This window comes from Anas acuta, chromosome Z, assembly GCF_963932015.1.
Source record: "Anas acuta chromosome Z, bAnaAcu1.1, whole genome shotgun sequence".
NCBI classification, from domain to species: domain Eukaryota; kingdom Metazoa; phylum Chordata; class Aves; order Anseriformes; family Anatidae; genus Anas; species Anas acuta.
In genome coordinates this window covers 19,561,841-19,587,584 of record NC_089017.1, presented here as the reverse complement: position 1 = coordinate 19,587,584, position 25,744 = coordinate 19,561,841, and the positions used below count along the sequence as shown (strand labels likewise).

Below are 25,744 nucleotides of genomic sequence, written 5' to 3'. Positions count from 1 at the left end.
GTCAGGCACTATAGAAGGCATAATTTACAGGCCTCAGTGTCACACAAATGAGACAGATTTTTGCTGATTTACCCCAGCAAATACAGGCCACAGAATGTTCCAAAAGAATTACTACCTTAACTAGGTTTACTTGTAAAGCCTACCTATAAGTTAGGGAAAAATCTTCTGCAATCCTAATTCATCTAACAAAAATGTCATGCTCCAAAGAGTATGTTACTAATAGGTCAGTGTGGATCTTCAGGAATTAGACTCAAAAACAAGTTTTTTGTTTTATGTGAAAATCCTGGCCGCTGGTCCTATATCTCTTGCAGGGACGCAGTGACCCGTCAAAGCATACACAGCTTATGAAAGTCAGCCAGCTCTACTGCACAGAAATTCTGTACAAAAATTACTTTGATTAAAGCTATTTTTTGCTTAAGGGTTTTATTTGAACATGAAACAATTATTTTAAAAATACACTAAATAGTCATGCTATGTATTTTTAATATAGAAAGTCCTCTAAACTGCTTTTCTCTGCTTTGTCAAACTTCAGTTTTTAAATAAGAGTTCTTTCAAGAAGTGGGCAGAGGTAACCCGTTTGGCAGGATCCTATCAGTAAACATAAAAAGACCATCAAATGGCTTTATCAAGCTCACCATGATTTCTCTGCACCACACAGACTGCCCTGTGTTGGCTCTGAACTGAAGAATTCAACAGGCACAGCACAGTCACTGCCTAAGCTGGGCTCCACGTGTGCCTGGAAGTAAAAAATATTCTAGGCGAGAGAAGCGTTCACTCAGCTCTATTCAAGCCTGTTTGCTCTGTGACCTCTGGGGAGTCCATACCAGCTGCTCTAGGTATTAATTAGCATGAACTATGGCAAAGGAACAGGAGGTGCAACCACTTCCAAAACTCACACACCTTCTCTGCTTCTTCCCAAACAGAACTTGGCAGAGCAGCCCATCTATTTCATAACTTCAACAGGAAAAGAATCCATAACTTAAATAAAATATTTGTTGTCAGCTATCAGTGGCTCTGACTTCTATGAACAATCCCCTAGGAGAAAGTTATCTAATAAATTAAAAAATAATTAATTTATAAGTCCATATGGACTTCATTAACTCAACCTGAGTGCTTTGCAAATGGCAAAACACTCTTTTCTGAATCTATGTAGTACCTTTTAGTCCACAATTAATAAATAATTCACCATACTGAAAGTGGAAACACTATATGACTTAAGATGATAGGCACCTTATAACTTAGGTCAGATGTAATGTAAATTCCCCTGCCCCATATCTAATCATATACTTATAAATAATTACAAGAATAAAGTAAATTATAGGCTCTTCAGATTAAATCACTACAGGGAATGGTGCTGGGTAGATTGATTTCTGCTTCCAGAGTTCCCTCTTCTCCAAGGACAAGGGACAGTTAAGAAGGCAGTAACGCAGAAAAGACTAGAAGGAATATAAAAATCCATAAACTAAATTGATCATTCCATCTTCAGTGTGAGCTGTTAAAGGCTGTGTTTTTTTAAAAAGGTGTATTTATTTATATTCTGCTTGGAAGTTTGAGAAGAAAAATGAGTTTTGTGGTGTTTCAAGAATAGTAATTAAGCCATTTGTGTTTTCACCATACTTATATGTTATCAACCAGTATTCTGGATGATGGTGAAACTGTACCCACGCAGCACACACACACACAAAAAAAAAAAAAAAAAAAAAAAAAGAGCTGGGTATCTATCTACATGTGTATGTTCAACTTCTCATATGACAACTACTTGTCTCATGATCCAAAACTACACCTCAGAAAACATAGAAGACAAACAATGTTATCAGCAAGAAAAGGACTAAATTGGCATCAGCTGTGTTCAATGGAGCAAGCAACTTGGAAACACAAAGAGGCTGCATTTGTAAAGACCTAATAACTGGAAAGTTTGGGTTTATTTTTGTTGGAGCTTTTTTACAGCTACTTTTGTTCATATGATTTAATTTTAGATCCCATCTTTTCAGCAAACTGGGAAAATAATTTTTGGAATACAGATGAACTTAGAGTTACAACTGGAGAAGTTTCTTCAGTAAGAATATACATTACAAAAAAAAAATCAAGAAAGAATGGCTTTGGGATACAGATTTACAAGGATTTGAAAAAAATAAAGCTATAATTTTGAAGTCTATAATTGGAATGAGTTGTAACGGATTTTAACATACCAGACTGAAAATGTTGGCCTTCTGAACTACGAAAAACTAAGTTGACTCTTGTTTTCTGCATTTTTGTTTAAAGATATTTTTTAGCTTGTGGACTATAAGCTCAAAGTTGTTCAGGAGTGCTTCATAGTCCCGCACATCTCAGGAATATGACAGGAGCATTTTACCATGAATATAGCACTGCTATAAATTAAACAAGTTCATCAATGTTCTGTATAATGATTTTACAAAATAATCCAAACTTGACAACAAATGAACAAAAAATGAAACAAGCATCAAAATAAAATAGTACTGCATATTTTTCTGCAGTATACTTAAGAGTGATTTGAATCTTCCTTTCTCCGAAACTATGCAGCCATTTCAATGTTTTCTGTATGGATGGGAATGCATAACCTGAAACCCAGATTTAGACTATTCTCCACTTTCACAGAATGAGACTGTGACTCCAGAGTCCATTCTAGAGATAGAAAACAGCAAATGAACAAATCTGAGAAAGTTTCTTTGCTTCTTGTTTACTGAAACAGATGGTTGCCTAAGTGTTGTTTTTGTGTTGGCAAAGATAGGTGGCCTAAATCTTGCACCTGAAATGAAGCAGCTATGTATCAGCTACTATGAGCTTTTACTCTTCTAACATACTTTTTACTGTCTGTTGGGCCATTATTTGAAGAGGTTCGCTTTTGGGGAAGCAACGCACATGTGTGTACTGATGAGTGCAAAGTGGGTGACACTCTTACCTGCCAAAGAGATTGCCATAGGAAAGTCTTGTTTACAAATAGTCAAATTCCAGACTCTAAAGAAAGCCCCCAACTTCCTGATCAAAAATTGACCCTAAAATGAAGGCATAGTTCCACATACCTACTTCCCTCACCAATCAGGATGAGACAGTGAAGTCTGAGTAATCAGGCACTATTAAAAGTGTGGTCATATTTGCCCTGCAAAACATCCCCTCTGCCTTTGCTTTTCATAAAGGCTTCTCTTTTCAAGGGTCATGACTGTTAGAAAATGCACTTGAGACCTCGGGGATTGATAGAAATGTGTGTTTTTTTTTCCTGGTAACTTCAGGTGTTAATGGCTTTCTGTTCATGTAAACACATTTTTAAATGGGTGTCTGAAAAATAGATGTAGGTATGTACTGTGGTTTCCAACCCAAACAAGGCGTGCCATTTGTACATTCAAAGTATTAAGTCTTTCCACAGATGATTTATGAAAAATAGCAATTCCTCAAAGTGTCCGTTTCCTCTCATCATTTTTCACTTTTTTTTTTTCTCCCCACTGGAGAAGAGTGATTTGAGAGCTGCAGCATTTCTTTGGTGTCTGCTTTTTAATGCTAAAATGTTGAAAACAGTTTCAAAAGCCACTGGTAGAAGAAGTATTTGCTATAGTTAGAAGTGCTGACCTAATTTCAGTGAAAATTATCCAGACATCTCTGGTGTATTAAAGACAACCTCTCAGACTTATTCATGGTGTCCTGGGAAAGTTCAGTTTGGAGTTTATCCCTAGTTATTGGTAGAACGATTTCTTGTGAGGATCTGTCAGCAATGCCAAAAGACACTGAATAATGGAAGTATGAGTGAAGAAAACATGAGGTACGAACTGTCTACATAAGGTTACCTACAATTGCAGTTGGAATTCTTCTTGAAAAGATGACATGTTTGCGCTTAAAACTCAGAAAACCGCAGATATTCTAAATACTAGATGTACAAATAATCCTATAAAAGAAACCTCACAGATACTTGCTCAGAAGTTTAAACAAGAATACACACCCAGTACCAGAACATACAAAAGTTCATTGTGAAACTAAATTACTAGGAACATATAGAATAAAGAGAATAGCTCCACCATCAGTGCCTAAATATAGCAAAAAAGCCACTATGTAGTAACAGTAGACTCCTAAAGGGAGTAGGTATTTTCAAGAATACATTTCAAGAATACATAACAAAATTCATGATGTGTCTTAGAGAACACTGATTTGGTGCTGTATGTGATAATCATAGCAGCAATGTTTATAGTTGATGAAATGTTAACAGAATCTTTTAATATCATCCATATTTTGTATTGGTAAAACAGAATGGATATATTCTTTTTAAAAATGAAAGTTTATTCCTTAAGCAATTTAGCTCTTTCATTTTTACCAGGCCTTCTTTTTTTCCTTTTTAATTTTTATGCATATGATTGAAAGGGGAAAAAATTACATGTTCCAAGTTGTATGCTTTTTTTTTTTTTAATTTAAATTACATAAGGATTGTATTCTTCTTCTAAGAATGTACTTGCCAGATAAGTTAGAGTGCTCACTGGTCCCTGAGGATGGTATTTACATCACTGTTTTTCAAACACCCAGCTCTCATCTTCTGAATCACCCCTTGGAGCATTCATTAAATAAATGACAGGAAGTGGATAATTCACATGCTCCAAACTAGAACTTGCTTAGGAGCTCAAGGGAGACAGTGAAATTACTTTTTTTTTTTTTTTTTTTTTTAAGTGTTGGGCTATTTTTAGTTTTGGCTGTCATCCATTCCCGCAAACATTATAATATATATTATCAGCTGCTTTATTTGAAAGTATTTGTAAGCAACACATATACCATGGCCATTCTTCTAGTAGTATATACAAGTCCTCTCCACCTCTCCTTCCATACCTAGAGACATCTTATGGAAATGTTACAGTATGAGATGTACTATACTGTGCTTGACACACTACTGGATTGAAAATATGTAAAGGTTTAGCACATATTCCAGATTTCCTATAGCACTTTCAGTAATTGTTACAATCAGGGAAGTCAGAGAAAAAATAATTTACACAAACACAAGATCTTCACTTCAAACCACTAATTTCCTAGCAAGAACTTTTATTGCAAAGTTGTCTGACTCGAACTAAATCCCAGTCACCTAGGCATAAGTGTAGGAGTGAGGGAAGCAGTGGGAGTTGGGTCAGGGAGGAAAGGAAGAACAATCCTTCTCCATGTGCTTCTTCCTGAGACCACCAGGGTCTTGCTGGTAGAGCACAAGAGGAAGAAGAATAACACAACTAAGGCCTTCACAACATCAAACAAAATGTTGTTTGAGGTGAAGTCAAGAAGTACTTGTAAGTTGCTCTATTAACCAGTGCTTATACTGACAGTGGGGACCTTTGAGTTTCTTTTCTAAATGTGCCTGAAGAAATAATAACCTTTTCTCAACAGAGTAATTTAATTTACCAGTGTTCCTCTGATGTGCTCTAAGATGCCACAGTTCGTTATAGCACCATGCAGTCTGGAAACAGTTACTGCCTTTTATGTTATAGATAAACCTTTTCAAAAAAGTCTAGCTTTAGCCATTTCCATTCCTGGAAGTTTTCAAACCAACTAGTAAGACCTAGAGCAGCCTGGTCTGATCTCATGGCTGACATATTTGAGCAGGAACTGGCATTAAACACCTCCTGAGGTTCCTCACAACATGAATTAATGCTACAATCAGCTTAGACAGTGTTGAAAATCAAGAGTTAAAGTTATGCATGCTCCCACCCCATTTGGTAAAAAAGCTACATATAACACTAAGGAATATCCAAGCATTAGGATTTGACTATAAATTGGAAAAAAAAAAAAAAACAAAAACAAAACAAAAAAAAAAAAAAAAAAAAAAAAACAGCACAAAAACTTATTACCTCAAAACTTGTCTTCAAAGCCAACTTAATTCAACATGATCCACAAAGTACTTTTACTGTAAGGTAACTAAAATATTTTAAGCTTATAGAAGTGCATGGTTATGATACGCAAAGTGAAAAGTCTACTGAACAGATTTCTGCATACAACTTTTAATGAAAACTCAGTTAAGGAACATGAGCTAGCAGCAAGATCTTAGGAGGATCTTATCTTTTTTGTTGTTACAGCATTGGATTTACATGCAGCATTATTAAATAGTAAGCTATCTAGACAATAACATATCTAAGATATAAACATCATTTGAAATAAGTCCATTTTCACTAAGGCAATGAGTCAAAATTTCATATTAAAAACTTGTTTGAATACAAAAATAGGAATTTTAACGAACAAGCAACAAACATGTATATTGTCTAATTGAAACACTGTTATAGAAAATCCAGGTTTCATTAAGTTTAGATGGAACAGCTTATTACATGAAAAAATGACATAACAGGTTCAAGTCATGCTTGACAGAAAATTGAAGACGTTCAAGATTCATCCCAGAAGAATCCTCTTATAGTAAGTTTTTTTTCTGAAAGTATGTTTTATCCCACAGCTTTCTAAAGCGCCAAGAATGGAATAAAACTTGTTACAAACAAATGTATTCTTTTCAAAGGGGGAGTAAAAGCAACTTCACTATGCAGATTTCACCAAGCAGGTACCAAAACATCCCAAGCAGCAGTTGGAGATTTACATACTATTCAGTTTTTGTATTTGACTTATATTCTAAGGCTGAATAAGCTTAGAATAGTATTCCTTTAGGCTCATTCAGATGACTAGGCATTCTGTACTGTGCACCGGCATGATTAAAACTTTTATTTAAAAGCAAGGTGCAGGCACATCATAAGTGGTTACAAATTTTTTTAGCATCTTTTTCTCTCCAAACTCCATTTCATGACCAACCTATTTTTCAGTTTAAAAAAAACTATCACTAAATAATATGCAAAATATTGGGGGGAAAAAGGAAGAAATAAAAAATAACAATATCTAAGCAGACCACAATTTAGTTAAGAAAGGAAATCTATACCTTTTTCAGTCATATTTTAAATATTAGATTTGATTAACAAGCATTTGTTACAAAAAAGCATTCCTGGACTAATCACAGTTCAGAAAAGGACTGATCAGTGTCTCAGTCAAGATTATTAAAATTCTAATGTCAGGTTTATGCTTTTTATTTTCATTTATTCTGGCAACATTTAGTAATGACAGCAGTGCTCAGGCTATACATCAAAATAAGTTCCCAAGTGATATTACTTCATAATTCAACATTAACCATATTTAGTTAAAAAAAAAAAGGTTTAAAAGAGGTTTAATTGCAAGAGTTTATCTTTCTGTGCAAGGCTGATGACTGTTTAATATCCCTCTCTCTCAAGCATCTGACTAGAATCACACTGCTTGTGAAGAGCTTTAGGATTTCCCAGTTAGGGATAAATTGAAGCAACTAGACTGACTTTTGCTATGTTATGCTCATGGGATATGAATGGAATTGTGGATATATACTAGTCAAAGTTCATTTCAATACTAGCAATTATTTACTGAAATAATTGGAAACTGAAGTTCTAATAACAAAACTCTGGTGACTTGCATAATGCTTTTATTCAGCTTTTGGGTATAAATGGTCAAAAAATAACTATAAATACCGAAGTAGTCTACATTTATGCTGCAGAAACAAGACAAGCTCAACTACCTACACCAGAACATACGAAGTGCAGAGAAGAATGCTTGCAGAAGACGCCGTATCTGTCCAGAGAGGATGTGTTATAACAAAATGAAATTGAACATTTTTCAAGTATGCAGATTAAAAATGACAAGATGTAGACTAACACATGAACTCCACACTTCTGGTTTCTGACCTTGTCAGCTCCTATCAAGCCCTTCCAGTTCACACAAAAACATATAAACTCCTTCCCCAGATCACTGTTTTGATAAACAACCCCTGTCAACCTTTTACTTCCATCCTCTACTGCCAAGATGCCTGCACTCAGCTGTGCTCACTGACCCTCTCAGCAGCAATGTGGTTCCCACCTCAACAATGTGGTGCCACAGCACCTTGTCCTGCCCACAAAACTTCAACTTTTGCCCTTTGGCTGCCCAGGCTCCTGCCAAGTGGCTCCACATGTGCCTTTCCTATGCTCCAGCCTATGCTGAGGACATTCACTGGATGAGCAGGTACTGCCATGCTATAGTAGAATATAGCTTTCCTATTCACGGGAGAAGTGAAGCACAGCCAGCATCAGTAATTCTCACATCCCCTACAGCTGAACTCATTGGAGGGATTACTGTACAACCTTTTCTTCTGAAAAGCATTTACCATCTGACCAGTTCCTGAAATAAAAGTATGTACATAGCGTTGCTGCACGCAAGACTAGACACACACCTTCCAGTACTATCCTCCTCACCCAGAAGCACTACCTAAACTTTCCTTTTGCTGAAACACAGGTTGTAGAAGGCTCACTGATCGGCAGGAGTCAACAGGGTGCAGAGGGAAAGGGTTCAGCATGGCAGCACTTCTCTGTCAAACGTGGAGCGCCACCAACACACAGCTTCAGCAAAAGGAAGGAAACCATGAGGGCTACAATCCCTTTCTGTACCACTGACACATGGAAAGCCCAAGGAGTTGCAAATGATCAGAGTGTAAAGGTTAGTTTACCTTTTTTCTTTTTAAATCAAGGACAGGCAGACTGCCTGCAGAGAGCACTCTTCCAGCCAACACAAGTATCTCTACTTAGTTGCCCACTTAATATTATCACGTCTTCTCAAAAACATGCCCACTTAGACACAGCTAACACAATCCTGGAGGCCCCACCTTCCATCTCTTTCATGCATGTGTTATATAGTGCCATTTTAGAGAGCCTTCATTAGAGTTTCATTACAGCTAACAATTAAATCCAATTGAGGCAGCTCATTCCCAAACAGAGTTCAGACATCAACTTGTAAAACATTATGGTGGCTGGGAAGTACCTGGAGACTTCTGAAATATATAGGATTTTAAATGGTAGCTTCCCTCTGGTTGAGATAGTGTTCCTTGACACTCACACACATATAAAAGGCTTCTTTGCCTTCTATATGAGAAAAAATCGTGAGAAAGCACTTAAAAGCATTTTCTTTTCAGTTAAGTAGCAGTATATAAAAAGCCTCAGTTGAGCTTTTCAGTGGCCTACACAAATTTTTGTTTATAAAAATTATTCTAGCTAGTGGTATATGACAGGGCAATAAACTAAAAAAAGGCACTCACACTGCATACATGAAAGAAAAATGCAAAGAATGTACATTTTATAACCTCTATTCTATCCCATCTTACAACTGGACAGTTTCAAAAATATCTTCGGTCAGGCTCAATGCAGAGCAAAGTAGTCACTACATTAGCATACCAGAGAACACATTTACGTATACAAAAAGAGAGGGAAGATCTTGCAGCTACAACATAGAAACATTTCTAGTGTGTAGACTTTAACACAACTACTTTTCACAAAAATATTGAGAATTCCAACGCAGAAGTAACAAGTTTAAACAGATTCTTTACAGAACACTGACAGATGTGCAACATTTGTAATACTCTTTCAACATGCACATAGTACTCTTACAAAGCACCATTTCTTCTAAAATATATGATAGATGCACTGGTAATAGCTGAAGTATAAAAATAAACAGAATCATTCTGCTAAAAAATTAGTGCAAAATTATCCTATTTTTCCTCATTTGAAAATGTAGATTATTTTTTCCAGATACCTTTAATAGCATTATTCTCTTACATAAAATGAGAACTCTTCAACAATACCATCTTTACTCATTTCAAATTATTTGCATGATATATCTGAGGTGCTAGTGTTCCCCAGATATTGATCTTAAATTCAACTTAAGCTGCAATAAGACCGTGTTATTTAAACATAAATAAATGTAGAATACTTAGTTTTGCTCTAAGTTCACCAAATATTTATAGTACTCTACATGTTCTCAGTCCATAATGTGTTTTATTAAGTGTATCCCACTTAATGATAACTTAACAAGCAAGATACATCCATCTTAACTCATTGTTTAAATAAAAAGTTCTTCTTTTTTAAAGAACAATGAAGTACAGCATTCATAGAATCACAGAATGGTTTGGGTTGGAGGGGACTTAAAAGTCATCCAGTTCCAACCCCCTGCCATGGGCAGGGACACCTCTCACTAGATCAGGTTGCTTCCTAGAGCAATGAATAATTCAGTCTGGAGCAGGACTACACATCTCTTCTGTTCTCAATACAAGTTGAAAAATGTTTTCAACTGTCAGAACTGTTAATTAAAGATTGCTTTAAATTGTATAATCCAGAAGCATTGTAAGAGTCCCTTTTCTTCCAACAACTTGTCACTGAAAGGCTGATCCAATACTATCAGTCATTTAAAGAAAGTGTGCAGAAAAAATAAATTTAATTGGAATATTCTATGAAGTGGTTAACTTTAAGATCTCAGACATTGAAATAATGCTTCCTGTTAAAGGGACACCTGCACTAATGAGTGTTCAAATGATTGCACTCAGCTGATATAGTTATAAAATAATGCCTCCCCAGTCTCATTCCAAGAGATTTCCTCATACGTGGTTTTGGTTTGTGAAAAAAAGAGTATATTGCAAATCTGAAAGCCAGTCCTGTATTTTATATTTTATTAAAAATCAGGTAACTTAATTCTTAACTGTGCCAGGTGGAAGCCACAACATGGGAGAAGGTCCCTTTAACGAGGAAGGAGACAGGTATCACTTGATTAGGATGTGGGAATGGAATCTGTACCTATGGGTAAATGGCAATGCGTTCTGGGTTGGTTCAGCCCTTGGTTCTGAATTCTGTGTCACCTCCGGCGTCGCTCTCTCGTCATCTGTCCCATTGATACTTTCTGGTGTTAAAGGAGACTGAATATCCCCTCCAGCTGATTCCTTAAGTAAAACAAACAAATAATAAATTAGAATTTCAAACTGACCTCCTCAGGAAGGCAATGTCCTTATAAGCACTAACAATAATTCTCAAATAAGATATTAATTTTAGGCAATATTGATATGAGGCTCACAGATTTCCTACATCTCCCATAGATATTTTTCATCATGTGATTTTAATTGAGAAGCGTATTACCATCAGTTCACACCATCTTGTGCAAAACACAGCTGGCATATGATTTTCTTTGTAAGCCTCCATCATCCTGCTTACTACAGACTTCTCTCACTCTTGCCTGATGCTACATTCAATCACAAACTGATGACTGCTTACACCCAGCATTCTTATCTCTCACTATATTCTAACACAAAACAAACAAATTCTGATATGTGTTTCAAAATCCAACCTTCACATTCAGTATTAACCAAAGTGAACAGTGGGAGGGCCCTTGTTAGTACAGTCAGCCTCACACTTCAGCCTCACTTGTAAAGAACACTTGGCCAGCAAAGTCCCTGCAAAACTTCCACAGTCACCTTAGCCTGGCCCTCACTCTTGCTGTTGGTGGTACTATCTGGGAAGGATAATACTCCAACAACCAGACAGCTTCCACTACTGCTACATAACTGGATACCTGAAAATAAAATAAAAAAAATAAAAATCAATGGCTACCTCCTATCAGAAGGCACTGGTGCATTTTCAATCAGCCTTTACCATGCTAGCATGTACATTTGTATTTTGACCAACAAATACTATTTGCTGTTTTCTAGTTGCCAAAAAGCATGTATTTTTTAAAAAACAATGTAACCATGTAGCCCACATCCAATCCCTGTATGTTGTTTAATTTTAGCATTTTCTTTCCTAATATATTCTTTTTCAAATAATGTCTTTCAAAGGAGATAATAGAGTCATAAGCTAAGTAGCTCATCTTGATTTTAAAATACTTTACTAAGCTTTTAGTAATCAATCATCTAACTCCAAGGAAGAAGACTCATGAACAGAGTTCAGTGGATGTCATGGAGGGGTGTCTAAACAGTAGAGGATGGCTGAATAACAAGCTTTCCAAAAACTAAGCATCTCTATGGCCACAAAACATCTAAACATCTGCATGGGTAACAGATAATGCTGCTATTTAATATAACTAATCTGAACCACAAGCACAGTCTCTGAAAGGCTAACTGCTTCTCTTTCCAGCTCTTTGAATTTTTCTTTCTGCATGGAAAGCTGAAGAACAGCGGTCACAGAAGGAACTGCTAAGTACCTAGAGATGCTCACTGTCTTAAGAGATCAAGCTCTAATTTTGAGCCTCCATTTGCAGCCTTCAACTACTTTACACAGATTAGGCTTTTTGAAAGCCAGTAATGAATCTGATCCTCCATCTATAGGAAAGGTGGCACAGGACTTGTAGATTTAACCAGATGGAAAAATGCAGATCTTTTGATGAATTTAAGTTCTTGCTGTCAACGTCACCTTCCACAAAGCACTGGGTGTTACTTAGCCAACAATACAGTAGATCAAAGTTTTCATCGTACTTTGAATTACATTAAGCAGTTGCAGCACAACAATTATCAAAATTGTGCTTTTATTCTGACTTCTCACATAATGAGACATATCTCACATTCTGACAAGTGTCTTACTCTACAACACAAACTAGTGGGTGATAGAGTTGTACTATAACATTTTAATACTAACTTGAAGTTCTATTGTATTTAGTGTTTATCAAGCAACACCACATGTGCACAACTGTCTCCATTCTGCACCTTTTTATTAAATTCCTGTGGGTTATAAAGAAGAAAATAATGATCCTAATTTGTTACACAAATTAATTTATACAATAAATGCAAATTGTTTATTATATGAACATAAATTGTTTCCTACTTTCAGAGAAATTGTTTATTTTTTTCCATAATAATATAAAAGTAAAAAAAATAAATCTTGATTTTTACAGAATGCTTTTAATGAACTGAAACTGAATTGAAATTAAGTGTGAAAAGAAAGCATAGCTGGCAAGATATTCAGGTATATACATTGTGTTATACAAATTAGGCATTTTTGTCTATTATTTTCCTCTGATGTGGGAAACAGTTTCCATTAACGTTAAATGAAAGGCATTATGGGCCCCAAAATCTGTTACTACCTCCTCTTCTCCAGCTGTACTACATGTTCTGAAAAATACATACTACATCACATAAAGACTGGTTTGTTTTTATCTTTAAGCTGAAATTCCTGCAACATTATTATTGCACAAATAAAGCCAAAGATTATTTATTAACATGTTTTATTTATAAAAGCGTGAAAACTATTTCACTATAAGAAAAATGTGTAGGTTCTACCTAGGCTTATTCTTCAGTAAAGCACTTTCATAGACTTATAATTTGAATGAAATTCAAGTGACAAAAATTCACACAGAGAAACACTGCAGTCTATGTGATACCTAAAGTTTCACTGCCTGCAAATTCATGAGGGGCTGATACGTATGTAGCAGAGAAGCATCATAACCTAGTACATATTTCTTCTGCTAATATAGGTCAGTCAGTGCTCTCATACACTCACAACTATCCCTGCCACATTTATTTGCAGCCAACTGTAATGAAGCTGTCTATGAATAAAGTACCAAATGCAACAGAAAAAGCATCACTTACACTGGAAAAAAAAAAAGTTTACAACTAACTTATTTGCATTTTATATTATTTAGAGAGAACAAAAGAATTATAGAATCATTTTTTTGTGAGATTAAGTAACCAAGTTTTTATTCTGCATTATAATTTCACATATCCAAATCAGATGGTTTTGCAGAGCTGGGGAAGAAACTATGGTTAGCTTAAAAAGATATTCACCCCTCTATTCCTGTCAAAAGAGTAGGATAACTTAGTTGTAACATTCACTGCATAGATCCTGTATGGAGAAAACAGTGCTTAAATTGAAAATGTCATGTATTTCTGAAAAAAAATTATATACTTTAAGGTCTGCTATTTTCCTCTCAAGAGCACTACGAATAGGTATTTCATACATTTGAGAAGAAAGGATTACCAGCTCTCCTGTGTATAAGGCCACTATCATATCATATATAGGTTTTTGGAGGATATTGAACTTCAAGTCACTCACCAGTCCTGGATTTACACGAGTTAGTGAGAATTATACTCAGGAGTATTTTGTTATTCTAGAGTTTGTCATAGATCTGCACAGTATAAAGGAGCCCTGGCCCTACTAATGAGAGGCAGGATGCTGGTGATGCCAAAAAATATATAAGTGACAGTGCCTGTGGTATTCGAACTATGCATAACATAGAGCAATGCATCAAAAGATGTCTAAAATTTCAGAATCCTGTAAACATGCAGCCAAAGAATAGTCTCTACAGTAAAACAAGCAGACTTCACAGCACCAATCAGGCCAACTTTCAATGGTGAAAAAATACAGAACAGTAGAAAAGGAGGATGTTGTTCTAAAAATAAGAACAAGCTAAATCATTTTTTTTTTTAATTATTATTCTCTTTTTTTGCTATTAAGCATTCCATCCACTACCCTGGAGTTGCCATTCTTCAAAGAGCTTCTCTGTTCAGCACTGATTGGCAACAGCACACAGCTGTCAGCTACCAATTCAGAAACTATAATATGACACTATAGTATTTCTAGTATAGAAAATCAAACATCCCACAGTCATTTTTTCACAAGTTTTATAAGCAAACAAAAGCTTTGCAAGCTTGCACAAAGAAGCCAACAAGCGATAGAACTGCAACCATTTTGCCCAAATCATCCAATTCCTTGCACTGTAAAAAAAAAAAACAAAAAAAAATAACACTAAAACTTAACTATTCCTAATAGTGTGCATGGGAGGGGCTCAGAATTACTTAAGGAAGAGTTGAACTGTTTTGAATAAGTTACTCACCACGCGATTTCAGGTATATTATTAAAATGACAATGGTCCGAAGAAATATCTGAGGACAGATTGTGGCTTAAAGAAGAAAATACAGATGTTCAGACTCCAGTTGGTTTTAAGACTATGGGGGTAAGGCACCCCAACCCACACCATTTTGTTCTGTACTTGAACCTAATTAAATTTAGTTTAAAAAAAAAAAAAAGTAGAAATAAAAAAGGTTTTCGGGCTACTGCTTCATGCAGCTTGGTGAACTGCAGAACAAAGTGTTGTTCTTTCAGTATACAAGAAAACCTGCAACTGAAAATGGGCCATAGGTGGCTTGTCATGGGTTTTATGTCATGAAAAAAAATAATTCTCTTATTGAAGGATGAGTCTGGAAATGAAGAAGTGTCAGAGCAGGGAGGGACAGCATTTTATTTTTATATAAACGAGGTAAGACCCTTGCAAAACCCTATTATATAAACCTGAGATAAAAGGACAACAGATGGGGTACCTCTGTGCACAGGTGATCTTAGAAGTACCAAAATAGACAACTTATTTCAAGTACACCTCGGACTGAAGTCTCCAGACAGCCCATTTGTATTATTATATATATCCTAATAGAGGTGGGTAGAAAGTGCAAGTTTTTGACACAGCAATAATGCTTTTCTCTTTATTTGAAGAAAGCAGTGCACTCAGTGGGACTTACACATAACAAAGCAGCATCTCTTTTGTAATTTGTTGGTTGAGACCACTGTCCTTCTCTGGACAAGTAAAGTTCCTTTTAGAATCAAGTTCAATGGTGAGTTTATACATCACCTGCTATTCTGGGAAATTAAAGCAAAAGCTGCAGGTCAATAGGAGGAGAACAAGCAGTACTAAAGAAACAATAGGAATGCAAAATTTAAGTTGAGCAGTGGGATAATGGCACTGGGGAGCCTGTCCCAGTGCCCTGGGTGCAGAACCTTTCCATAACCTCCAGCCTGACCCTCCCATCCCAGCTCCATGCCATTCCCTCGGGTCCTGTTGCTGTCCCCAGAGAGCAAGGGGAAAGAGAGCTGTAAAATGACTGAGAAATGCAACACTGGAATTACGTATTTTGCTATCATTTTTGGTAGACAATCAAAGTGACAGAAAGTACTCCATCAAGTGCCTCTAGGGTCCCAGCTCCCTTCCCCACTACCAACCACCACCCATCTTCAACACCAAGTCATTAATGTCTTTGAAGGAGCCCCAGCACTATGGAAATGTTACAGTATGCTGTGAAACCATCACTTCTCATCTGTTCTAAACTCCAAAGTTCCTGATTCAGCTCCCTTCTCTCTGGGGAACTAATGAGAAGCATTAAGTATGTGACGGCTATTATGCTGATGTGTCAGCACTTGCACTAACTGTATCTTTTGAAATAATACACTAACTTATCAACACAGCTAAAAGCCAAGAAATGAAAAGTAAGGCCTGAATATGAAATTATTCCTAAGTGTGCAGTAATTAAATTGCAGCTCTCAACGTGCATTATCGAATTGCTCAAGGTAACGCTTCTATAGCTGCCTACAGCATAAAATGTTGGGCTCCAAGTATACAGGGAAATCTGTACAGGAAAATGAACAATATTAATAGCTCATGCAGAATAAGAGAAAGCTTTAACCATAGGCAACAGCCAGATGAAAGCATCCTGTCTCTGAGTAATTCAAAATTATGTCCAAACCAAGTAAGTCACTCCATTTGACAATGTCAGATTTAACTTTGGAGTCCAGACTATTAATCAACGTGTCAAAATAGAAGCACAGTAATTGCTTTGCCTGTAACACTGAGTAACTGGAGGCCTGGCTGAAGTACTCAACTGGCTGTAAAACTGAGTGTATACTAGGTTATAGCAACAAAATACCCATATTTATTGTCTACGTGGTTATTTATGGAATTTGCCATAACTTTAGGGACAGTCAAGAAAACCCGAAAAAAAAAAAAAGGCTGAAAAAAGACTGATTTTTTTTTCTCCTGTTACGGTACAGCTATCAGCTTCCTTTTAATACTCATAGCCAACTGAGCACCTGGGCAAAATGCCTGCCAGGGAAAACATGAAGCTGGTTCATTGTGTATATGCTTGTGGTTGTTCCATTGACTTCTCTTGGAAGAGCACCAGATGTAGCTTTCTGGTAGCAATAAGCCTATTTCTACAGCATCTTGTAAACTGCCTGCCATCCTTCTTCCATCAAAGCATAATGTAGTGCAAAGCACCCAAGAGATGCACTGATTCAATGAACAAAGATGCACTCCCCAGAAAAAAAAAAAAGACTCAGCTACATTAATCCTACTCAACTCAGGAGTCCCTACTGAAGTTTTAAAGCTGCTTCATTCTCCAAAAGCAGGAATTACCTTTGTCTTTACTATCACTTAAAATAAAACATGGCTACACACAGAGCCAGAAACGCTGGAAGAGAGAGCCATAAATTCCTCATAAAATTACTTTTTTTTTTCAAAGCAAATTCAAAGCATCCATTTTCAAGTAAATTAATTTTATACATGACTAATGTCAGTATGATTACATTATATTAAGTTAACTTCCTGTTGGGCCTATATTAGACCAGTTTGTATGTTTTAAGATGTCTTTTTTGGACTCTTGTTTTACAACATAGCTAAATGTAATAAAAGTCGCATGTGACTGTCATCTCCCTTTAACACATTTCACAAATGGGTACCACACAGTAGGGAATAAGCAAAAATAGTTTGCTGGTTTGGCTTTGATTTTTGTTTTTATGATTCTTATATTAAGTTCTTTACAATGTATCAACTTAAGTTTCACAGATATAATAGGAAAAGACACAAGAAGTCTTCACTATAGATTTGCTTACGTAACCGCTCACTATCTTTGTTTTCTAGGGAAACCTCAAAGAAAGGAATAGGAAAAAACATGAGGCCTATTTTTCTCCCTAAATAAGCAAATAAATAATCCACCCTTAACATGGTATGGGACATCCCTTTGGTAATTTCAGGTCAGTTATCCTGGCTGTGTCCCCTCCCCATCTCTTACCCACACACAGCCTTCTGGACTTTGCAGGGAGCAATTGAGAGGATTCAGAGTAACTGGGCAATACCTTGATCATTTTTTAGTCCAACATGTGTGTGTAAGATACAATACAAATTCTTAAAACAGTTAAGAACAGTTAAGTAGCATAGACTTTAAAGTACTAGGCTTGAATCAAGCAGTAAGACTCACTTGGGAAGGTGTACTTGTTAGCTCCATCTTTTCTTGGGATTTTTCTTTTGCCAGCCGTGCAGCTTCTTTGAATTCCTGAAATTTTTCCGCAAACTGAAGGTACGTAAGTTTAAAAGGGAGAGAGAGAGAGAGATTGTAGGCGTGAAGTAGTTACTTTACATGCAGAACAGAACGCTGTACTTAACATTTTACAACATAAAATTCTGTCAGTGGAACTTGTTAATTTTTCTCCTTATTAGATACTTATCTGAGCAAGTTACACAGTGACATACCTTCCAGTACCTTTCAGACATAACATACTCCATTTAAATGGCAGGAAAATTGAGATTTAACAAAGTTTCATCTGTTGCTGACAGTGTTAAAAAGACCCTCAGGTATGGCTAGTAATAGTGGTAAAACTGACTTACACATTGGCTTTCAGATTAAGATTTTACTCTCTTCCTCACAATGAATGATTGGGTTCTGAAGCCTACTGTGGTCACTACTCACTTCAAAAAGCTCCATTCTTTCCTAACTGAAAAAATGCTAATTTTTCCCCAAATTTTAACATTCATAATTCCAATAGCAAACTAAGAAATCAGCAGTGGGAATACTTAGTCAGGTTCATTTCTTGTAGTAACTGTCATGTGAAGCTTGATTTCTCTGCTACATGTACTTGTAAAGCAACAGTTTAGAAATACGTGCAGACTTAAGTTCCAGAGTTAAATCAATTTTAGCCTAGATTCTCTGGCCAGAAAAAACTTTGGCTCCATTGGTCTCAGCTTTACATTACACCAATTGCTGTAGCAGCCAAGCGCTCATTTTCACTTGCTACCACTTTTGTACAGAATACGATCTTACTACAATCAACTAAAGACTGAAATAATTTTGCAGAAACACTGGAGACCTTCATCAATAGCTTTTAAACTTCTCCAGCAACAGCATACAAAGAAGCTGTTTTGCACTGCATGCATTTAGAAAGATGAAGGCTACTTTTGTGTGACACAATCTTCTCAACTATTTTCAATCAGAATTTCACTTGTTATCCAAGATACAAAAAATCTTATTGTCTTTAAACTTCTCCTGGTGTGCTATTAGTACTTGAGGAAGTATCATTTTTCTCCTCCTGAATCCTGTATTTCAGCTGGCAGATTATTTAAAAGTATACACTTCCTGAATACAGAAGGAGACAAATGCCACGCTGAAAAACTAATCCAGCATCAAAAGAGGTCTTAGAATAGATGATAGAACTGGCAACAGATCCCCAGATCTATACGATACTCATTTAGGACTCAGAGATAGACCTCAAAATCTCACAGGTAGCCTATTATTTAAATAGATTTGAGGAACAGAGGACTGATAAGTAGAAAACATGACGCCACTGATGTCTAGAACACAGGACTGAAGAAACACTAGGCAATTAATATGATCTTCTGTATCACAGAAGAAGGTAGAAACTGTAAAAAAAAAACAACAAACAACTACAGCAAACAAACAAATAGGCATTAAATATTCTGAGAAAGAGGCAACAAGGCTAATGTAGAGGAATTTTTCATAAATTTACTAGAATTCCTTGATACATTCATGTGACGTATTATAGCAATCTCTTGAAACAATCCGTAATTACCAAAGATGAGATCTTATGGTATGAAAATAAGGCTACTCTGGAGAACTAATAATCTAAGGAAAAGATGAAAAATTGTGGAAGGAGAATACCCATTATGACACTTTTGCCATATAACATACTCTTAAATTACTCAGAATAAACAAGGTCAACTAGTTCAAAGGGATAAGAGACAGCAAATCTGAGGAGTATTTCTTCCCATACAGAATACTATCAAGAGTATCAAGATATTTTGGTACTTTATTTTATTACTTATATTTTATACAAACATTTATATAAATTTTAATTTTAGTGATTAATTAAATAATTGTATATATTAAATGATTATTAAATTATATAAAGTTTTATTTTATATATATTATCTTTTATATTACTTAAATTTTGGTTGAGAAATGAGCTTCCATTTTCACTGAATATCACGAGACATTCTGCTCCTACTACACCAGCAAGAGGGACTGTAATAAGTGCAGTACTACTGTACTACTCTGAAGAGAATACTCCAAGATAGAGATCATCTTTCAAGTACCATTGACTTCTGCCTGACTTCTGACAGAACAATCTTAAAGTGAATTTGTGTTCTGACATACTGAGAAAAGGTCTAGTGAAGATAAACAAATGTTTAATTAATTTTCTTTTATCCTGTTTGTACGTAAGGAATTGGTAACTATGCCTTACTTTTCCATCAAATATTCTCAGTCACAACTATCATACAGAAAGAGCCTACCATTGTCGCACTCTACACTAGTAATCAGTTTATGAGGACAAAGGTACATGAACCAAGTATTCCAGAAGTCAGATACTTAGTATGAGCTTTAGAAGTGATCTGCTTGTTTAGAGAGACACAGCTAAGCAGACAATGATATATTGATAATATTGATATATGATAATAAATATTTTATTACAAGTCCTGATTATGTTTCACTAGTCTTCTGAAATCACTCACAGACTAGTCTAAGTGTTTTGTGGTTGTTGGCTCCCTGGAACTTTTAATATTTCTCTGGGGCCCAGAAACACTACTGTAAAACAAATTATATATAACAGGGCTGTTCACTTTGAGACTTCAAAACAAATACAGAAAAACGTTCCAGGATCAATTTTAAGGCTACTTCTAGAATCAACCTGTTTCTGAATAAAACCATTGATACAGTTTGTTAGCACCATTACTACCATTCAGTAGTACCTCTAGCCCTTAATTAGATTTCATGTCCTACAGTAGTAGGCCTATGAAAGAGTGCTCTGGTGAACACGACTACAATGTCATTGCATAGAAATGAGAGTTGGTAACTCGAGCAGACAGACAAGAAAGGAAAGATAGATGTGATTTCTCTGAAACTACATAGCAGATTCAGGGTTTCTAATTCAGCTTTTCTGATTCCAAGACCAGTACAGCTACCAGCTCCTGTGATTAAACAGATTATGATCTAAATCGGTTTGGTTTTCCTCAAATACATCTTCATTAATTTTACAACATGAATATGAAAAATTTCACATCTTAAATTAAGTAGCAATGATCAGCAACTTCTACTACAATCAAAATCATAGTTTGTAATTCTGATATAGTATACTACAATTTCCTGAAAATGTCCTGAGGATTCATCTTCCGAATAGGTTGGTGACTTGTTATTTTTCTCAACAGATTTGTGTATTCTTCATGAATCATAACAATCTGAGTAACTGCTAATCAAACATGTCATTTGACAAAATATCTACTGTAGCTTTTCAAATTATTAGGCTAGATTCTTTGAAATATTAGCAAGAGTTATAACCAGATTGGTGAGCTTGTGCTTCTAGGACATACACACCAATTTAAATAAATGAGAAAGTTTCTAAGTTCACTGAGGTAATAATATACACAAATGCACACGCATATATACAGCATTAATACATTAATATCACTCAAAATTTTGTGGATTTGTGGTTCTTCATAGTAATGAAAGCTCTCTGATTGTGAAATGAAGAAACCCTATAAGCATATCAGGTTGTCCAAACAAAGGAGATGTACTGGTTTTCTTTTTAATGATTTTTTTTTTTTTAGCAGGCCCATGCTTACCCCTTGGAAAGCGACAACTATTTTCTAAAGTGGGCAGGTCTGTTGTTTTTGTGTGTGTGTGTGTGTGTGTGGTTGATTTTTGTTGTTATTGTTTTTGAAACAAGCCAACCGCTATTCCTTACTTGAACATGTACTACCACTCCTTTTTATTGCATTTGGGTTTCCAGATCTTTGGTATATTTTGGTAAAACTTTCTTCTTATTTCTTCTTATATGTTCTTAAATGGAAAGTCCTTATCTAGAGAAAGATGATGTTGTACATGTTCATGGACTTACCTACTAAAGTAGGTATCAATAGCAAGAGGTATTGTAGAATTAGCGCTCACAGGAACTATACCACCACTTTGAGAAAAACTCAAAGGGGGTTACTGCTTTCCTTGGATTAAGGCTGACTACTCTCCTGCATAACTAGACCAGATAAAGAAAAGCCATATATCGGGCTCAGCTTCTTTACTAAATATTTCAACAAGAAATTTGTATTCCAACAAGAAACTGTATTTTTATTTTACATGGAATAGTTTTCCCACTAGCTTTACCTTAAGCCTACAGATGTTGAAATATTGGCAACAAGATGCACTACATAGCAGAAAAGACAAATGTGGCTTCAAAGACAAAAGTGCATCTGAAGATTATCAACAACTTTTTTTTCCTGGACTATCTCAATATAGAAGAAACACTAAAATGTCTACTCTTTTAAACTCTGTCATGAAAAACTGTAACAGAAGAAAAACTTTAAAATTGAGAAATCTAACTAATAGAAGTCACAGACAGCATACAGTGTGATAGCTTTAATCTCCTTCCTTTTCTCAATCAGTTAAAAAATTCACAGGTATCAAAGTGTTAAAAACATATTGCCATCATGACCCGTCTTGTCTTTTACATTATAAGCACAGATACAGATTTTGTAAATTATTTGTAAATAACAACAGTTAGTCAAGATACAACGAGAAGGAAACAAATATTTTTAAGCTGTTTGATTGGCCAAATAGTTTCCATTGGTCACACTTACTTTTGACAGATGATGCTCAGATGAAAATCCCAAGCCATAGACTGTATTCGCTCTGCTGTCTGCCCATTGGCCAAACTTCTGGGATGTTTTAGTAAATGTCATGTTGGGGGTGATAGTGCTATTTATTATTGCCTGAAAAAAAGTAAAAGTTTAAAAAAAGTGTTTTTCTTTTGTTTGCTTCAGTTGGTTTTTTTTTTTTTGAAGACTACTTGTAACTGAAACTACCAACACTGTAGTCAATTTTCTGTGTACATTGAATGAAACAAACTAGCAACTAGGGAACTGTCTTCTAATTCAATCACAGCTAAAACTATGAAAACATATTGGCATACTTTCTGAAAAAGACGAGCAAAAGCTGGGGGGGTACTTGTTTGCAACTACAAGTAGTGATTTAATAAGTCTAAAAAGAGCCCATTAAAGCATCCACATAGGCTAAGGCGATCTGAAGAAAAGAACTAGCAAAGTTTTTGTTTTCTTTTTTTGTTTTGTCTCACTGGTGTGTGTCCTTGTTCCCTAAGGTAAGGCCTCTGAAGTTCATCTGTTGTAATCCCCACTATTGCAAATACAACTCTCACCAGTAAACATGCAGTTAATCAAGAAGCACAATTTCTTTTTAAGCTTTTGTATGGTAAGAACCTGTTTCTTCTCTGCACACACACACACAAACATGGCTAACCATGACAGGGTCATACAACTACAGAAGAAGAGCTACTACTTCATATTTTTCTCCTCTCGTTCTTATGTACAGGATGGAAGACACACACATGTTCCAACATAAAATTTATTCTCGTGTAAAGAAAAATACAACTTTTAGATGATATGCTGTTTCCACTAAAGCCAGCTGAAGTTTAACCATCGATTTCAACAGTATTTCCATCACAATAAACTTTGTCTAACATTTGAAATCTGTTATATGGAACTATTTGAACAGTTGACTTGAAAGTATGCCTGGATAGTCTTATAATGACACCAATGAGTTCAATTTAACTAAAGTACTGACAGTTACCACAGTTTATAACCAATGTAAATAAGAAAGACTAGTCATAAAGCCAAAGACATGCATATTAAAGTGAAATGGACGTATGCTTTCTATGCATCTGGCACTATCAAAAGTTTCAACTATATTTGTGAAACAAATAACATCCCTTTTCATAAAAGCATAGGTCAGCATGTGCTTTTTGATAATGACATGAGAGAAATTTTTTTTTATAAAGAACATCCTTAAAACTTCATGGAAAATTATATATACTGTGAGCAGAAAACAATATAGAAGAAAATCTTTCTTTATGTTAGCAAAAAGCAGGTTCGAAACCACCTGATGAAGCAGACCAGGTACAAGTCTATGGGGCTTGATGACATGTATCGCAGGGTCCTAAGGGAACTGCCTCTCTCCAGCACATTTGAAAAGTCCTGACAGTCAGATAAGTCCCAGTGACTGGAAAAAGGGAAATATCACTCCTGTATTTAAAACAGGTAGAAGGAAGAGCTGCGGTAGTAATGACTAGTCTGCCTCACCTCTGTGCCTGGAAAGAACATGGAACAGAGCCTCCTGGAAGCAATGTTCAGGCACACGCAGGACAAGGAGCTGCTCCAAGACATCCAGCACAGCTTCACCAAGGGTAAATTGTGCCCAACCAATGTGGTGGCCTTCTGGGATGGAGTGACTACAGCAGTTGACAAGGGAAGACCAACCAAAGTCATCTACCCAGACTTCTGCAAGGCCTTTGACATGGTCACCCGTGAAATCCTTCTCTTTAAATTGAAGAAAGAAAGGCTTGAAGGCAGCACTACTCGGTGGATAAGGAACTGGCTGGATGGTTACAGCCAGACAATTGTGGTCAACAGCTCAATGTCCACGTGGAAATCAGTGACAAGTCATGTCTCTCAGGAATCTGTCTTGGCACATGTGCTGTTTACTGTCTTCACCAATGACACTTACAGTGGGATCAAGTACATCCTCAGCAAGTTTTCAGGCAACACCAAGCTGAGTGTTGCAGTCCATACAACAAGAAGAACGGATAAAATCCAAAGGGACCTGGACAAGCTTGAAAATTGGACCCAGGTGAACAGCCACAATCCACATCAAATTTTGTCTGAATTCTACAGGCCAACCCTGAAAAATTATCAGCTGAAGTGCTAGCAAAGCCTACAAAGAGCTTCCAAGCATATATGCGGATTATCAGATGAAGTGGTGGAGAAGAGCAACGTGAGTAAACTCACAAGAACCTGCAAGCAACAGGCAGGTTGAAAGCCTGAGGACTGGAATCTGATATAGTGACTGCAAACTAACCTAATGGAAAACCTTGGAAGAACCAACCAGTTTTCAGCTGATGCTGCTCACTGCTTCAGCTGACCACAGGGTTGGCTACACAGAAGAAAATCCAGGAACAGGGTGCATAGACCAGGATGTGATATTGGTTCTGACAGCAGTCTGCATCTAGGTTGGGTTACCTAACTTGCCTCCTTCCTTTTGGTAGGAAGAAAAACTTCAGAAAAAATAACTGCACTGAGAAGGAGTTGCTGTTATTCTGCCCTTTGTCTTCCAACAGAGAAAAATAAGGACGCTCCACTCCAGCAGACAGCATTAGTCTGCAGATAGCAAGTTTATCGCTGGGAAGATTACACTCAGATCCCACTGATATAAAGACAAATCCTTTCATTAGAAACACCAAATTTAAAAGAAAATCAAGGCTTTCAGTTCTTTCTGAATTAAAAGCATTGCTGTGCTCAATCTCTCATGCTAAATGAATTACGCCTGAAGTGTGCATGCTAGAGCATTCTACTGATACAGCTTTTGTTAGCCACTTCTGGAAATACTAGATTTGACTCCCTCAAACCTTCAGCTTAAAAAAAACTCAATTTTTAAATTATCATTTATAATCAAACCTGTCTTGTCTACTTAAATAGGTACTGTTTGTAACTGCTCTCCTCTATGCCATGAGATTTCACTGTACAGTCACCAATATAACAAATGTCAAATATTTCATCAATCTTTTAAGAATGTTGTTAGTCTAAATGTACAAGGATATCTTAAAACAGAACAGAGTCAATCTGACAGGCAGACATTTAGCTTTTGAAGAAAACTGATTTTGTTATCTTTAGATTTGGTTGGAATAACAAAATAGCTTTCATGTTTTCCTTTCAAATGAGTTTAGCTATGAGAAAATAGGGCATGTGTCTAACTAAGCTGTTCATTTTACTGACAGCAAACCCAACACCTGCAAGAAAAACAGCAGCAGCGGCGGCAGTC

The 25,744-nt window shown here is 36.1% G+C and overlaps 1 protein-coding gene across 2 annotated transcripts in view; it reads right to left on the bottom strand.

Moving 5' to 3' along the window:
• Positions 1-25,744, bottom strand: part of HOMER1 (homer scaffold protein 1) — an 87,621-nt gene that overhangs the window by 35,943 nt on the left and 25,934 nt on the right. For both annotated transcript variants that reach the window (XM_068667661.1, XM_068667660.1), the window contains exons 3-5: positions 22,495-22,626; positions 17,834-17,926; positions 10,626-10,768 (exon numbers count right to left, since the gene is read on the bottom strand). In XM_068667661.1, the coding sequence (XP_068523762.1) occupies positions 10,626-10,768; positions 17,834-17,926; positions 22,495-22,626 (368 nt within the window). The remainder of the gene's footprint in view (positions 1-10,625; positions 10,769-17,833; positions 17,927-22,494; positions 22,627-25,744) is intronic.